Here is a 16,536-nt window from a genome sequence, read left to right on the forward strand (position 1 = left end):
GATAAGATATTGGAATTTCTGATAAACCCTAACTTAGTGATGGAAGTTAAATCAAGTTTTCATCATTTCCTGGTTGATTAGATGCCTTGATAAATGTATTGAGTGGTGATGACATTTCATTAAAATAATTTGAGAGTTAAAATAATAACCGAAAACAAAGTGAGAAATTATCAAGGAAATTTTTATTCATATTACATTTTCCAAACTTTTATCTAAATATCTTTTTTAAATACTGTTAAAATAATCTCCAAAACAACATGATGGTTCAAAAATCTTTAATGATAAAATTAGTAAGCAAAAGACAAAGTTCCAGCCTACACAATCCCAGAGTAACTGGCTCATGCCTGATAAGAGAATGGCATGCCATATTAAAAAATAGCTGCTGTATCTAACCAGGAGGACTCCCTGATTGGTTAGGATTTGCATAGTTAGTCATGATATTCCAATAACAACGATCAATGTTTTTAAATCTCATCATAAAAGAATACATTTGAAACAAACATATTTGATTTATAGACATTCATGTTAGTTACAATGAGTTAGAAAAAGTAAAATTAGCACAATATTAAAAAAAAATGTATGGGATTAGGAAGCTTTTCAAAGACTCCAAAATAACTTGAGCTCCTCTCTATATTAATGAGGTGTTTAATGTTAATCTTTGGCATGAAATTAGTTGCAATAAAAACTTCAGCAACTGATGAAGAAAATATCTATTAACTCTGGAATTCTATGACATTATTTTTGAAAAGTTTGTCCATGAGTTAGATTTAAAATTGAAGAAAATACTTGGTTTGCAGATACATGATGAAAAAGAACACATCAATGCCATTAAAAGATAATTTTTAAAAAATTGTACTTCAGTCACAGAAGTCATAAAACAGGATAAAATCCTCAATTATGTTTTGAATGTAGAAATCCAAAAATTATAAAAAGTCTATAGTAATTGGACATCCCTTCTCTTGGTTACAGTCCAACAGATTTATTTGAAATCGCAAGCTTTCAGAGCACTGCTCCTTCATCAGGTGAAGTGATTTTAGCTGAAGGAGCATGGCTCTGAAAGCTTGTGATTTCAAATAAACCTGTTGGATTATAACCTGATGACTTCTCACCTTGTCCACCCCAGTCCAACACAAGCACCTCCACATCATCCCTTCTCTCATCAGAGGACAATATTTTGAATTTTAGAATTATGTAGTTTTCAAACTCACTTCCAATCCTGATAGCTTTCAGCTCAGCTAAGTACAGCTCATTACAGTATGAAGACCCTGCTACCCCAAAGGATAAAGATTCTAACCAATCCTTAGTAGTGACACTGATATGCATTGTACAGATTCATGGCTCCTAATGAAACTAAAATGTAAGGCAATGAGAATTGATTTGCAAGTATTATTAAACCATTAGTTTCGCCACACTCAATGGTAGAATATTGACAATGCATTTTCTTAAATCAGTATTACATATATTCAAATAAGAATAAAAGTTGCTGGAAAAACTCAGCAGGTCTAGCAGTGGGTTCAGTGACACTTCTTCAGAACTTTCTGTTCTCTTGAGGTCTGAAGAAAGTCATTGGACCCGAAATGTTAACTCTGATTTTTCTCCACAGATGCTGCCAGACCTGCTGAGTTTTTCCAGCAATTACTGTTTTTATTTCTGATCTCTAGCAGCTACAGTCCTTTCGATTTTTCATCAGATTTCAAATGCCGTTCTCACCTTGAAACATTATAGAGCAGTATGGTTCCAATCAAATCATACTCCTCTATTGGAAATAAATTACACAGATTCACAGCAGTGTAAAGCAAGGGTTGATATAAATCTCCAGAGAATTTCAGATAGACACACTGTGTTTATCATGGGATATGTGACCTATAGCCTAATCCTGTCAGAGATCAAAAGCATCTACTATCAATTTCCTTGTGTAATTTTTAGGGCAATTAAGCCTTTCATGATTTACAGAATGATCTTTGGCCTCTTTGCACAATCGCAGATGCCTCCAATGTTTATTCACTCATTTTCAGGTTACTAGATACTGTTCCCAATGTCAGGACTCTAAGAGAAACAGCATTTCTGTTTCCACTTTGGTCTTGAACAATCCCTCATTAGTTTTCTGTTCTGCTGCCAGTAGGCACAGATTCACACTGCCCATAAAACTCCCATTTTCAATTGTCATCCTGCTATGGTCACAGGCCCTGTCTACAGTATGAGTGTCATGAAGGAACTCCTTATTTGTCCTGCTGAATTACCTAAGATGTCAGTAGGATTGAATTCACTGATTCATTCATTAATTCAGTGAAGCATTGATTTCATTTCCACATTTTCTTTGCAAGGCTGGTACACGATGCTCATGATAAAAACAAAGCCCATCCTCTGGTTTCTAAGTTATTGATTTAAGAGGTGAATATATTGCCACTTCAAATCATGACTGCACTTTCAGCCCTGGTGCAGAAACCACATAAATGAGAAGGAATGGAACCAGAATATTCTCCTGAGGCTTACCAAGTGGTTTATCTCTTTCTAAAACGGTTTAGTATAAAATGAAGTTGGGCATCCTTTAAAATATCAGTCTGCAGGTTTTAGATTTGGAAGGTATCACTGTCCTGAGGGATCCCAGAAAAAAGACCAACATGTAATATTAGAAGATGTTTAAACACAGATTGTGTTTTAAATAAAAACTAGCATATATTTGCATTATTTCAACATACTGCTGTATTGGAAACCAGAAAAAAAATTACCCTGCACTGTTGTAAACGTAGGTTTAGTCACTCCAGGGCATTAGTTGCAAATTAGTCCACATTTATATTTTCATAGTGCTCAGTGAACAAGGGGAAAGTTAACTCTAATTCAAAAGAATTGACTAATACAAAATCTTAGCACCCCATTTTCATGCTGATGACTTTGCAATTGTCTGTACTGAGGATAGGCAGTAATAACTGCTTAGAGAACAAGCTTTTCCACATTCTCTGATAGATAGAAATTCTTGCCACAGCTAAATGGTCCTTTTTGACACAGTTTGGGAAATGAATGTTACCTTTTCCTCCAAGTTGTGACTCACAACAGCTGACAGTGATTCAAATGAGATACTGCCTGTTCAAAATAGACTGGCTGCACTAGTAAACATTCACCTTTCTTTCAAATAAAAAGAGAAAAAAAATTAAAAGCAGCAATGCTTCTTCTGTTACAATGCATAGTGTTTGTGGAATTAGTCTTTGGTCTGATTAATGGCAGTTAAGATGTCTAGACAATCCATTAGATTAAGTTTTTGAAACCTTCACACTATTTGCTTTCAGAGTTACTTTCTCAGTTAACAGAAAGGCTGACTTTTTCTCATAATAAGCAGCTTCATTCACAAACACTGGATACACAGCACTGCTTCCATTGTAAGGGATAGTCCTTCCATTCAGGGTCAGAAACGAAGGATCACCTGGTTTCAGTTGTTTCCAATCGTTGTCCTGTAAAGTCAAAGTATTGAGTAACTTCAAGAGATTTCTGGTTCATGCAGACTCTCCAGTACATCATGGCTGACAGTGTTATTTGCAAACGTTTTTATGTTTCAAGTTAGCAGCACACATTCCCGAGTCAGGCATTGGATGGGAGTTAATATTCTTTTGCTCTTCATAGCAATGTTTTTCAGGGTCAATTTTAGAACAATAATCCTAATCTGTCAGAAAATCTAGTTACCCTTAGCAGTGAACAGTTGAAACCACAATGATTACAAAAGCACCTTTGTTCAATCTCTGGTCTGTTTATTTCAGCCAGAATACCACTAGGGATGACAAAGTGTTAGAAAGAAGAAATACTGACAATGATACCAATCCTTTACTACTTTATAAACAACTTCCAATGGAAGTTTTGTGTAGAATGGGAGCTGAGGACAGTATTTGTTTCCATAGGTGATGGCCCCTCAGGATAAAATAACTTGCTGATATTGATTCTGTGACCCATGAATGAATAATGGCCATTTAAGCAAAGTATCAGTGGGTTACTGGAACCAAAGAACCAAACCCCAGCTGTCAAGTGAGGAAGATGAGACACAGGAAGGAAGCTAATCAGGACAAACAGAACTTGCTTCATCCAAAAACAAAATCACACTTACTTGAAGCTGAGGATGAATGATACCAATAATCTGTCCTTCCGAGTCCCTGGGGTAATCGACTTTCTCAAAAGCTCTGTAAACATCAAGGGTGCATGGAGGGAATTCCTTACCTTGATATAAATAAACATTATGTGAGCAACCTCTTAAATCTCATGAGGCATAGATAATTACAATGATGTCACCTGTAATTCTATCAGGGTAACTAAATTCATGTTTTCATCATCACTCAGCAAATAACTCTATTTCAATGGGCTGAGAAGTGGCAGATGGAGTTTAATTTAGATAAATACGAGGTGGTGCATTTTGGGAAAGCAAATCTTAGCAGAACTTATACATTTAATGGTAAGGTCCTAGGGACTGTTGTTGAACAAAGAGACCTTGGAGTGCAGGTTCATAACTCCTCGCAGGTAGATAGGATAGTGAAGGCGGCGTTTGGTATGCTTTCCTTTATCGGTCAGAGTATTGAGTACAGGAGTTGGGAGGTCGCGTTGCAGCTGCACAGGACATTGGTTGGGCCACTGTTGGAATATTGTGTACAATTCTGGTCTCCTTCCTATGGAAAGATGTTGTGAAACTTGAAAGGGTTGGGAAAAGATTTATAAGGATGTTGCCAGGATTGGAGGATTTGAGCTGTAGGGAGAGGTTTAATAGGCCAGGGCTGTTCTCCCTGGAATGTCAGAGGCTGAGGGGTGACCTTATAGAGGTTTATAAAATCATGAAGGACATGGATAGGATAATAGACAATGTCTTTTCCCTGGGGTGGGGGAATCCAGAACTAGAGGGCATAGGTTTAGGGTGAGAGGGGAAAGATATAAAAGAGACCTAAGGGGCAACTTCTTCACACAGAGGGTGGTACGTGTATGGAATGAGCTGCCAGAGGAAGTGGTGGAGGCTTGTACAACTGCAATGTTTAAAAGGCATGAGGATGGGTATATGAATAGGAAGGGTTTGGAGGGATATGGGCCAGGTGCTGGCAGGTAGGACTAGATTGGGTTGGGATATCTGGTTGGCATGGACAAGTTGGACCAAAGGGTCTGTTTCCATGCTGTACATCTCTATGACTTTAAATAGAACCAGTCTGATCTTTGTTTAAGAATTGGGTCAACGAGAAAATAAAGACTTGGACAATCAAATTGATGAACTTCGCCTGGGAGGTGATGCAAAATGACGGACAGTGAAAGTTATGCTTTGCCCAATTTTCATTTCCATCAATTGGTGTGATTTTCTGATTTTTAAAAAATATGGGGCGGGCGTATTAGGTGGCGACTAACCACCGCAGCCACTGCTGGGAAAACCTGACCTAGACCTAACAGGCTGCATGTCGTTCTCCACCTCCTTCACTCAGCAGGCAGGGTTTGGAGGGATTTGTAAGCTGGGAAACTAGCCACCATTCCTGCTCCCTCTCCACGGGAAGGGCTAGTGATGAATTGAGACCCTTAAGTGACCATTTATTGAAGGATGGAATGAAAAGTTGCCGAGAACAGAGTAAGTGAGATGGCAAGGAGGAGGGGATCATCTCGTCAGGGCCAAGTCTCCCGATTATTTTCCTCTACTTTCCAACTTCTTCACCTTGTCTGGGGAGGGAAAATTGTAGTCAATGGGAAAGAATATTGTGCAGGGCAGGAAGCAACATCAGGTTCAGGTTCACCATCAGCCTTTTTGCACTATTGCCAAACACAAATTCACTTCCTGCTGTCCCAAGAAACTGTTGTAAGAGTTTAGTAATATATACTCACTTGTAAAACTACTATGAGTCACCTTTCGACACAATGCTTCTGGACAAAATTTCCAATCTTATTTTCCAAGACGTTTAAAGGCTGTATTTTTCACTTAAAGGCAACAATGCTTTTGTCTTGTAAATTTTCTCCTAACTTAAGTTTTCTTCATTTTAGGCGTCCTACTTTATTTCCTGTTTTCTAACTGAGAGTGCAGAGGCACAGCCAACATCATGTGAGATTGTTTTAAAAAACGTTAACATCCCTGGGACATTGAACACCACTCCCAAATCTCTGAGTAAAGAAATGTCTTCTTAGCTTAACCCTAAATAGCTGACCCCTTGATTGTAACTTCCTTGAATCCTCCCATTTCCTGGTTTACAGCTATGTTTGGAATGTTAGATATATTCTCTGTAATAAAGACTAATGAATGTACTGTTTGATTTATCTGTCATCTCCTTACTTTATATTAATAATTTCTCAAAGGACCACAATGTTCATGCTGTTAACGCTTTTTAAATACCTATATTCTTACTATCTGCTTTTATACCTCTAGCTAGCTTTCTCTCACAGCCTAATTTTTCCTTATTAACCTTGTGATTATTCTTTCCTTTTTTAAAATATTCTGCCCAGTCTTTTGACCCGGTTCCCATCTTTGTATAGTGATATGCTTTTCCTTTACATTTCACACTAATTATTTTAGTTAACCATGAATAGGTCTTCCTCTTGGAAATTTTCTCAGTCGTTAGAATCTACCTATTTTGCGTATTCTGAAATATTCCCTTCAATGTCCTATTCTCTATTGAAAATCCTTTAACAAATCTTCCATCAAAAAACATGAGCGTTGGTAGCATTGGGTTCTTTTCAAACAAATATCTGCTAATGATTTCAAGCTAATGATCAGTCTGCTCCTCTTTTGAAGGATAAAGTTATTGGGAAGGGCAAAGTGCCAACTTTGTCAAAGTGAGTCTGCTCTTTCAAGATTGAGCAATTGTGAAGATATACGATCACTAGAGCAAAGAGTGAAAGATTTATATGCTACGAGTAATCGGCAATTTAAAGGAGGTCATTATCTTGGTGAACAGGGGAAAATATCATGCTGCTCAAGTTACATGCAGGTGCTCAGCAAGTCCCACCTTCATTGTAGAAATGTGCAAAATCCAGGGCACTGTTAACAAGCTTCCTCATATTTTCTAAAATATTTGCCCTGATTACTCCTTGAGGTTGAGGACCTATTTCGAGTCCTGTGGGAGAAAGAAAAGAAATCGGGTTAAAAGTGATGGTGGTGAAATGCAGGCACATTTTGACATACTGATATCTGTAGCATTTCACAAAACCGAAAGCTGGACTTTCCAGTGCCTTTCCTACAGGTTTCTGGGAAGCTGGGAGTGGGAATACAACAGGTACCACAACCACCGTTGAAAGTGACATTAAACATGTTTGGTGGACTAATGCAAATGTTGGGTTTTTGGGAAAATAAACATTGATCTCCCGTTACTAATATATTAGCAATGCTGACATTTGGCCACATTGTCTACTTGCACATCAGTCAGCACTATTAGCAAATATTACACCACAACCCATGGGCGATTTGGCAGCAGTACAAAACTGCTTGGAGCCTGCCACAAATTCTAAATAGTCCTGACCACAGAAGATTAACTGGGGTCAAGGCGTAGGAGAACATGAGTGTGCAAAGCTATTTATTTTTAATATCCAAAGCCTTTTCTCCTGGATTGCTCACAACAGTGACTAGGAGATTAATATTTAAAATGTTAGTTGGCAACTCCAAGCGAGTTCAAAGTATATTGATAAGTATAAAAGGGGAATTTGGAACAATGCCATACAATGATGCACAGTAAATTCAAGGATAGCTTTCCTTGAGCAGCATGTTTCGGACAAAGAAAGTTGTTGAGCTGAAGGCCTTTTTGGAAGATCGACAGTCTTTTTTTCCTCTAAATCTGCAGCAATCGACCTTCAGAAATTGATGGAACCTATTGTCATGTTTGTTTCAAATCCATTCTGTCAAGTAAATATTGGTGTGTTGGGAGGTTGGCTACCAAGTTTGATCAGATGTTTGATTTACAAGTGGAGTTGATTAAAAAGATAATTGTTATGCAAAATGATATTGGGCTGAAAGTCAGATTAAAAGATAGTGATTTTTGGGACTCAAACAGAGAAAAATACCCACTCCTATCACCTTGTACTTTTCAAATGAAAGCTTACTTTGATTTCACATACTTCTGTGAGACCATGTTTTCCCAAGTTAAGATAATCAAATCCAAGCATTGCACTCAGCTCACAGAAAGCCATTTGGTGGACTGTATATGACCAGCAGTCTCAAACTGCAGCCCAGACTTTAAGGCACTGCCAATCAAATATCTGACGCTGAGACTTGGTGAGTACGGGACAAAACAAATAATTACATATATTTGATTTTAGATCTGTACAGCACTAAAAACAAACTAAATAAAAACCAAAAGAACTGCAGAAGCTGTAAATCAAAAACAAAAGTTGCTGGAAAAGCTCAGCAGGTATGGCAACATCTGTGAAGAGAAATCAGAGTTAATGTTTCGGGTCTAGTGACCCACCTTCTGAACTTATGGTAGCTAGGAAAGTGTTGGTTTATATGCAGGAAACCAACTGCATATAAACCAACATTCTCTCTGCAACCTTTGATCCTTTTGGCAATCAAGAACTTATCTACCTTGGTTTTAAACATACTCAATGACCTGGCCTCCACAGCCTTCTGTGGCAATGAATTCCACAGATTCACCACTCTCTGGCTGAAGATGTTTCTCCTTATCTCCATTCTAAAGGATCTTCTCTTTACTGTAAGGCTGTGCCCTCAGGTCCACGTCTCTCCTGCCAATGGAAACATCTTCCCAATGTTCACTCAGTCCAGGCTGTTCAGTATTCTGTAAGTTTCAATCGAATCCCCCCTCATACTTCTAAACTTGTTAAAGTCCCAGAGTCCTCAAATGATCCTCAGCTTTTAAGCCTTTCATTCCTGCGATCATTCTCCTGAACCTGCTCCAGGGCCAATACATCCTTCCTGAGATATGGGACCCAAACATTGCTCACAATACTCTAAATGTGGTCTGACCAGAGCCTTCTAAAGCCTCAGAAGTACATCTCTGCTTTCATATTCTAGTCATCTCGAGATGAATGACAACATTGTATTTGCCTTTCAACCGCATGAGAGCTTGAAATATCCAAATGATGAACTTGCTGAAACAAATTCAACCAAGATAAATCTTCAAGCAATAGAATTTTCCATGAAGTACCCTGAAAAATGTCTTGAACAGAAGGCATTGTTAATGCATCGGACCAGTCGACTGAATGTAGAATGAAAAACCCAGACTGGCAAATCATTGGAACTTTGTCCTGGAAACAGCAGACTGGTGCAATCTGGAGAACAGGAATAGTGAAACTTGGAAGAGTTCAGAAGAGATTTACAAGGATGTTGCCAGGGTTGGAGGGTTTGCGCTGTAGGGAGAGGCTGAATATGCTGGAGTTGTTTTCCCTGGAGTGTTGGAAGCGGAGAGGTAACCTTATAGAGGTTTATAAAATCATGAGGGGCGTGGACAGGATAAATAGACAAGGTCCCTTCTCTAGGAGAAAGTGAGGACTGCAGATGCTGGAGACCAGAGTTGAAAAATGTGATGCTGGAAAAACACAGCAGGCTAGGTAGCATCCGAGGAGAAGGAGAATCGATGTTTTGGGCATAAGCCCTTCTTCAGGTTCCTTCCCTGGGGTGGGGGGAGTCCAGAACTAGAGGGCATAGGTTTAGGGTGAGAAGGGAAAGATTTAAAAGGGACCCAAGGAGCAACGTTTTCACGCAGAGGGTGGCACGTGTGTGGAATGAGCTGTCAGAGAAAGTGTTGGAGGCTGATACAATTGCAACATTTAAAAGGCATCTGGGTGGGTATATGGGTCAAATGCTGGCAAATGGGACTGGATTAATATGAGGTATCTGGTCGGCATGGACGAGTTGGACCAGAGGGTCTGTTTCCATGCTATACAGCTGTGACTCTATGTCCAGTGTGGAAGAGCTGATCCAGTTTTACAAGCAGCTTTGGATTATGTTTTTAAGAACAGAAAGAGCAACTGACGAGTAAAAGGATAGTCTAAACAGCAATCAGTAACTATGGAGGAAAAATTCTAAAATAAACAGAATACTCATGGGAAGTGATCAATATACGTACAGTACTATAAAAACATGTTAAAATTACACTCAATTGATGAAGTTTTGATTGATTGTGCTCCACCTAATGGCAGAAACTGGCTGGTGCGGCAGAATTACCTTCACCAACCAACTTCTGTCATTAGGTGATGCCCAGGATTTCAATGCAAGTTCAGAATGGGAGGCAGGAGGGCAGTGGAGACTTTAACGGTAAGAACAGAGGGTAGGAATGGGACCTAAAGCGGTGAGTGAAGAGGAGCACCAGGGACCCAGGTACGATTCCCGCCTCAGGCGACTGTCTTTGTGGAGTTTGTACATTCTCCCCGTGTCTGTGTGGGTTTCCTCCGGGTGTTCTAGTTTCCTCCCACAATCCAAAGATGTGCAGGTTAGGTGAATTGGTCATGCAAAATTGTCCATAGAGTTAGGTGCATTAGTCAGGGGTAAATATAGGGTAGGGGAATGGGTCTGGGTGGGTTACTCTTCGGAGGGTTGGTGTGGACTTGTTGGGCCTAATGGCCTGTTTTCATACTGTAGGGAATCTAATCTAATCAATCAAACTGGAGGACTTCAGCTATATAATACAAACAAGGTTGGGGGTTGGGTTTTAGTCCATGCCCCATTGACATCCTAAACAAGAGGAAATAGTTTCTCTCTACCTGATTTATTTGCTGGAGGTTGGGAATAAAAACAAAGTGCTGGAGAAACTCAGCAGCACTGGCTCAATCTGTGGAGAGAGAAGCAGAGTGAACAGTTCAAGTCCAATATAAGTCTTCTTTGGAATTTGTTTAATTAGAAACTGGATCTTCTGATTTTCTCTCCAACACTTTCTGTTTTTATATCAGGTTTCAATTACATTTGCTCACCACTGAGAATTTGTATGGAGCTTATTTTGTTCAGATTAGCAATCTCAGTCAGCCAAATGTCCCAAGAGGGAAATGCACATGTTCCTGGTGCTGTTTGAAATGGAGTTTAAGATACGTGTTGTAGCAGATGAAAGGATTTCTTATACATGGCTATGTTGTTTGGTTGATACAGACAGAGGAAGATATTCTACAACAGAAACAAAAATGACTGGAGAACTGTTTCAATTCCGACATAACTCTTCTTTAGGAAGTGAAGAATGATAGAGTCAAGAGTGATGAAGAGAACTAGAGTTCTGATGATGAGTTCACCAGACTCCAAACATTAACTCTGCTTTCTCCCCACAGATGCTGCCAGATCTGCTGAGTTTCGCCAGCAATTTCTGCTTTTCTAACAATGCTTCATCATTTCCTCTGGAGCACATGAGGACAAAAACAATATAAACCACTACATTGATGTATCTGCCCTTCTTGCTGTGCATATGGACCATGGTGAATAGTAGTGGCAAGACAGATTATGACAGTACTACAGGTACAGAACATAATCAGAAAGACTAATGGGATGTTGGCCTTTGTATCTAGAAGTCAAGAATCCAATTGGACAGAAGTCAAACTTCGACTATACAAAGCCCTGGTTAGATCACCATTGGAATATTTTGAGCAGTAGTTGGCATCTTGTACAATAGGAAGGATATACTAGCCTTTTGCTAAGTAGGTGAGAGTAAACAAGGTAAGGTCCTATTCCTTAAATGAGAAGGTTTTGGAATCTACTGATTGAAGTTTCAAGGCCAAAGAGAAATAAATCAGGTAGAGAGAAACTATTTCCTCTTGTTTAGGATGTCAGTGGGGCATGGACTAAAACCCAGCATGTGGTCTTTCAGGTGTGAAAACATTTCAGAGTTACCATTTCAAGTCTGATATGACTTTTTTTCGGAATCGCTATTAGATTAGATTAGATTACAGTGTGGAAACAGGCCCTTCGGCCCAACAAGTCCACACTGCCCTGCCGAAGCGCAACCCACCATACCCCTACATTTACCCCTTACCTAACACTACGGGCAATTTAGCATGGCCAATTCACCTGACCTGCACATCTTTGGATTGTGGGAGGAAACCGGAGCACCCGGAGGAAACCCACGCAGACACGGGGAGAATGTGCAAACTCCGCACACAGTCAGTCGCCTGAGGCGGGAATTGAACCCGGGTCTCAGGCGCTGTGAGGCAGCAGTGCTAACCACTGTGCCACCGTGCCACCCTAAAAACTTGAAGTTCTGAAGAGGAGAAATATCAAATTTGGAATATTAACTTTATTGCTCTCTCCACACATGCTGCCAGAGCTGCTGTTTCTCCAGCAATTTTTGTTGGGGAATATCTTCCTAGGTCTGCATTAACCAAGCAACTTACAACACAATAACCTGCAGGACAATGTTTCCTCTGGTACAAAATATATCTTAAACTCAATGTCAGAACAGCACCAGAGACATGTGTATTTCCAGAAATCACATGACACCAGGTTATCATCTAACAGGTTTATTTGAAGTCACAAGCACTGCTCCTTTGTCAGATGAAGTCTTTTTTTGCACCTTGCCCCTCAGCCAGAGGTACCAGGCTCACTGTGCTGCTGTACTGCCTTGCTGTTTAGCACAGACACAAAGACAGATGTTTCTCCCGGTTGTCAGCATGCATCAGTAGAACCAAAGGAGACAGCCTTCTTTCAGGGGTCCCAGCAAGCAAGTCAAGGGCACCCTCTGATACCAGTCCAGAGGCTTCGATATGGTCAATCAGCCACTTGGGACGGTCAGAGTCAGAATTCTCTCCACTTAAGGAGTGAAGAGCTGAATGTTGGGCAGCCCACCATCCATCTTGACTCTACCGCCCGTCTTAGAAAGCCCAGTGTGGGGAGGCTGCAGGCTATAGAGAGACCAACGTTTATCCATTAACTTTATTTTTTTATCTTCCCAATTTATTCTATGAAGAACTGCAACGTAGAACTTTTAGCTTTTCTCCTTATTTCTCTAAGCTTGTACCTAATCTATTTTAGTACCTAGGATTTGTACCTAGGTGCTTTGTACCTAAGATGGTGCCATGTGTGGGGTCATTGTACACATCACGATACTTCTGTAAGAATGATATGGTGTTTGTAGTAGGGGATTTTAACTTTCCAAACATAGACTGAGACTGCCATAGTATTAAGGGTTTAGATGAAGAGGAATTTGTTAAGTGTGTACAAGAAAATTTTCTGATTCAGTATGTGGATGTGCCTACTCGAGAAGGTGCAAAACTTGACCAACTCTTGGGAAATAAGGCAGGGCAGGTGACTGAGATGTCAGTGGGGGAGCACTTTGGGGCCAGCGACCATAATTCTATTAATTTTAAAATAGTGATGGAAAAAGATAGACCTGATCTAAAAGTTGAAGTTCTAAATTTGAGAAAGGCTAATTTTGACAGTATTAGGCAAGAACTTTCAAAAGCTGATTGGGGGCAGATGTTTACAGATAAAGTGATAGCTGGAAAATGGAAAGTCTTCAGAAATGAGATAACGAGAATTCAGAGAAAGTATATTCCTGTCAGGGTGAAAGGAAAGGCTTGTAAGTATACAGAATGCTGGATGACTAAAGAAATTGAGGGTTTAGTTAAGAAAAAGAAGGAAGCATATGTCAGGTATAGACAGAAGAGATTAAGTGAATCCTTAGAAGAGTATAAAGGCAGTAGGAGTATACTTAAGAGGGAAATCAGGAGGGCAAAAAGAGGACATAAGATAGTCTTGGCAAATAGAGTTAAGACGAATCCAAAGGGTTTTTATAAATACATTAAGGATGAAAGGGTAACTAGGGAGAGAGTAGAGCCCCTCAAAGATCAGCAAGGTGGCCTTTGTGTGGATTCTGGATTAGAGTGGTGCTGGAAAAGTGGAGCAGTTCAGGCAGCATCCGAGGAGCAGGAAAATCGATGTTTCGGGCAAAAGCCCTTCATCAGGAATACAGGCAGAGTGCCTGAAGGGTGGAGAGATAAATGAGAGAAGGGTGGGGTGGGGAGAAAGTAGCATAGAGTCAGGGCAGAGGAAATGACCTGGGAGTTGCAGTGGGAGAGGGACTCCCTGAGATTCTTGTAGAGAGAGGAGGAAAACTTCAAGGCAGGCATCCTTGCAAGAGGATTCGCAGTAGGGTTAAAATCAACGAGGTAAAAACAGTGAAGAATCTGGTTTCCTGCATCTGCAGTGATTGTTTTTACCTCGCTGCGAATCCTCTTGCAAGGATGCCTGCCTTGAAGAAGTTTTCCTCCTCTCTCTACAAGAATCCCTCTCCCACTGCAACTCCCAGGTCATTTCCTCTGCCCTGACTCTATGCTACTTTCTCCCCACCCCCACCCTTCTCTCATTTATCTCTCCACCCGTCAGGCACTCTGCCTGTATTCCCGATGAAGGGCTTTTGCCCGAAAATCGATTTTCCTGCTCCTCGGATGCTGCCTGAACTGCTCCGCTTTTCCAGCACCACTCTAATCCAGAATCTGGTTTCCAGCATCTGCAGTCATTGTTTTTACCTAGTTGATTTTAACCCTACTGCGAATCCTCTTGTAAGGATGCCTGCCTTGAAGAAGGTTTCCTCCTCTCTCTACAAGAATCTCAGGTCATTTCCTCTGCCCTGACTCTATGCTACTTTCTCCCCATCAGGCCTGTGTGGAGCCACAGGAGATACTAAATGAGTATTTTGCATCAGTGTTTACTGTGGAAAAGGACATGGAAGATATAGAATGTAGGGAAATAGATGGTGACATCTTGAAAAATGTCCATATTACAGAGGAGGAAGTGCTGGATGTCTTGAAATGCATAAAAGTGGATAAATCCCCAGGTGTACCCTAGAACTCTGTGAGAAGCTAGGCAAGTGATTGCTGGGCCTCCTACTGAGATAGTTGTATTATTGATAATCACAGGTGAGGTGCCGGAAGACTGGAGGTTAGCTAACGTGCTGCCACTATTTAAGAAAGGTGCTAAGGACAAGCCAGGGAACTATAGACCAATGAGCCTGACGTCGGTGGTTTTTTGAAGAAGTAACAAAGAGGATTGATGAGGCAGAGCGGTAGATGTGATCTATATGGACTTCAGCAGGGCGTTCGACAAGATTCCCAATGGGAGACTGTTAGCAAGGTTAGCTTTCATTGAATACAGGGAGAACTAGCCATTTAGATACAGAACTGGCTCAAAGGTAGAAGACAGAGGGTGGTGGGGGAGGGTTGTTTTTCAGATTGAAGGCCTGTGACCAGTGGAATGCCACAAGGATCGGTGCTGGGTCCTTTACTTTTAATCATTTATATGGATGTGAGCTTAAGAGGTATAGTTAGTAAGTTTGCAGATGACACTAAAATTGGAGGTGTATTGGACAGCGAAGAAGGTTACCTCGGATCACAATGGGATCTTGATCAGGTGGGCCAATGGGCTGAGGAGTGGCAGATGGAGTTTAATTCAGATAACTGCGAGGTGCTGCATTTTGGGAAAGTGAATCTTAGCAGAACTTATATACTTAATGGTACGGTCCTAGGGAGTGTTGCTGAACAAAGAGACTTGGAGTGCAGGTTCATAGCTCCTTGAAAATAGAGTCGCAGGTAGAAAGGAAAGTGAAGAAGACATTTGGAATGCTTTCCTTTATTGGTCAGAGTATTGAGTACAGGAGTTGGGAGGTCATGTTGTGGCTGTACAGGACATTGGTTAGGCCACTGTTGGAATATTGCGTTCAATTCTGGTCTCCTTCTTATTGGAAGGATGTTGTGAAACCTGAAAGGGTTCAGAAAAGATTTACAAGGATGTTGCCAGGGTTGGCGGATTTGAGCTATTGGGAGACGTTGAATAGGCTAGGGCTGTTTTTCCTGGAGCATCGGAGGCTGAAGGATGACCTTATAGAGGTTTATAAAATCATGAGGGGAATGGATAGGGTAAATAGGCAAACTCTTTTCCCTGGGGTGGGGGAGTCCAGAACTAGAGGGCATATATTTAGGGTGAGAGGGGCAAGATATGAGAGAATCCTAAGGGGCAACTTTTTCATGCAGAGGGTGGTATGTGTATGGAATGAGCTGCCAGAGGAAGTAGTGAAGTTTAGTACAATTACAGCATTTCAAAAGGCATTTGGATGGGTATATGAATAGGAAGGGTTTGGAGGGATATGGGCCAGGTACTGGCAGGTGAAACTAGTTTGGGTTGGGATATCTGGTCGGCATGGACGAGTTGGACCGCAGGATCTATTTCCGTGCTGTACATCTCTATGACACGTGACAATAAACCTAATTGTAATTCTTTCTGCATTATTGCAGGCTGTTTTATTCCAGAATGAGAGAGAGAGGCAGGTAATGAAGGTAATGAAAGTTGGTGCCACAGTTGTTACTATGGCTGCAGGTGAAAAGATGTCCCAAGTGACAGTAGGCAGGGCAGATGGTATAAACCTCTGGTTTAAGTGGGTTAGGGTTTGTGATGGATAACAACAAATGAGGGAACATGCTGCAGGCAATATAAGATGGTAGAGCACGAGTCACAGTAGGAGGTGGGTACAGTCCCGGAGAGCTTTTGGAGAGGAGATGGTGGCACATACGCCAGCAGAGTGGAGAAAGTCATTGCCCTTTTTCCTACATTGCTGGGCACTGACACAGACAGTAACTTCAGAGCAGGTGGCGTAGACTGGTGACAGTCTCGGAGAAAAGGAGGTC

At 40.9% G+C, this 16,536-nt stretch overlaps 1 protein-coding gene across 1 annotated transcript in view; it reads right to left on the bottom strand.

Moving 5' to 3' along the window:
* Nucleotides 1-261: 261 nt before the first annotated feature.
* Nucleotides 262-16,536, bottom strand: part of aspa (aspartoacylase) — a 35,872-nt gene continuing 19,597 nt past the window's right edge. The window contains exons 4-6 of the mRNA XM_043718312.1: nucleotides 6,942-7,049; nucleotides 4,091-4,200; nucleotides 262-3,446 (exon numbers count right to left, since the gene is read on the bottom strand). Coding sequence (XP_043574247.1) covers nucleotides 3,249-3,446; nucleotides 4,091-4,200; nucleotides 6,942-7,049 — 416 coding nt within the window. The 3' untranslated portion in view covers nucleotides 262-3,248. The remainder of the gene's footprint in view (nucleotides 3,447-4,090; nucleotides 4,201-6,941; nucleotides 7,050-16,536) is intronic.

Source organism: Chiloscyllium plagiosum, chromosome 28, assembly GCF_004010195.1.
Source record: "Chiloscyllium plagiosum isolate BGI_BamShark_2017 chromosome 28, ASM401019v2, whole genome shotgun sequence".
NCBI lineage: Eukaryota > Metazoa > Chordata > Chondrichthyes > Orectolobiformes > Hemiscylliidae > Chiloscyllium > Chiloscyllium plagiosum.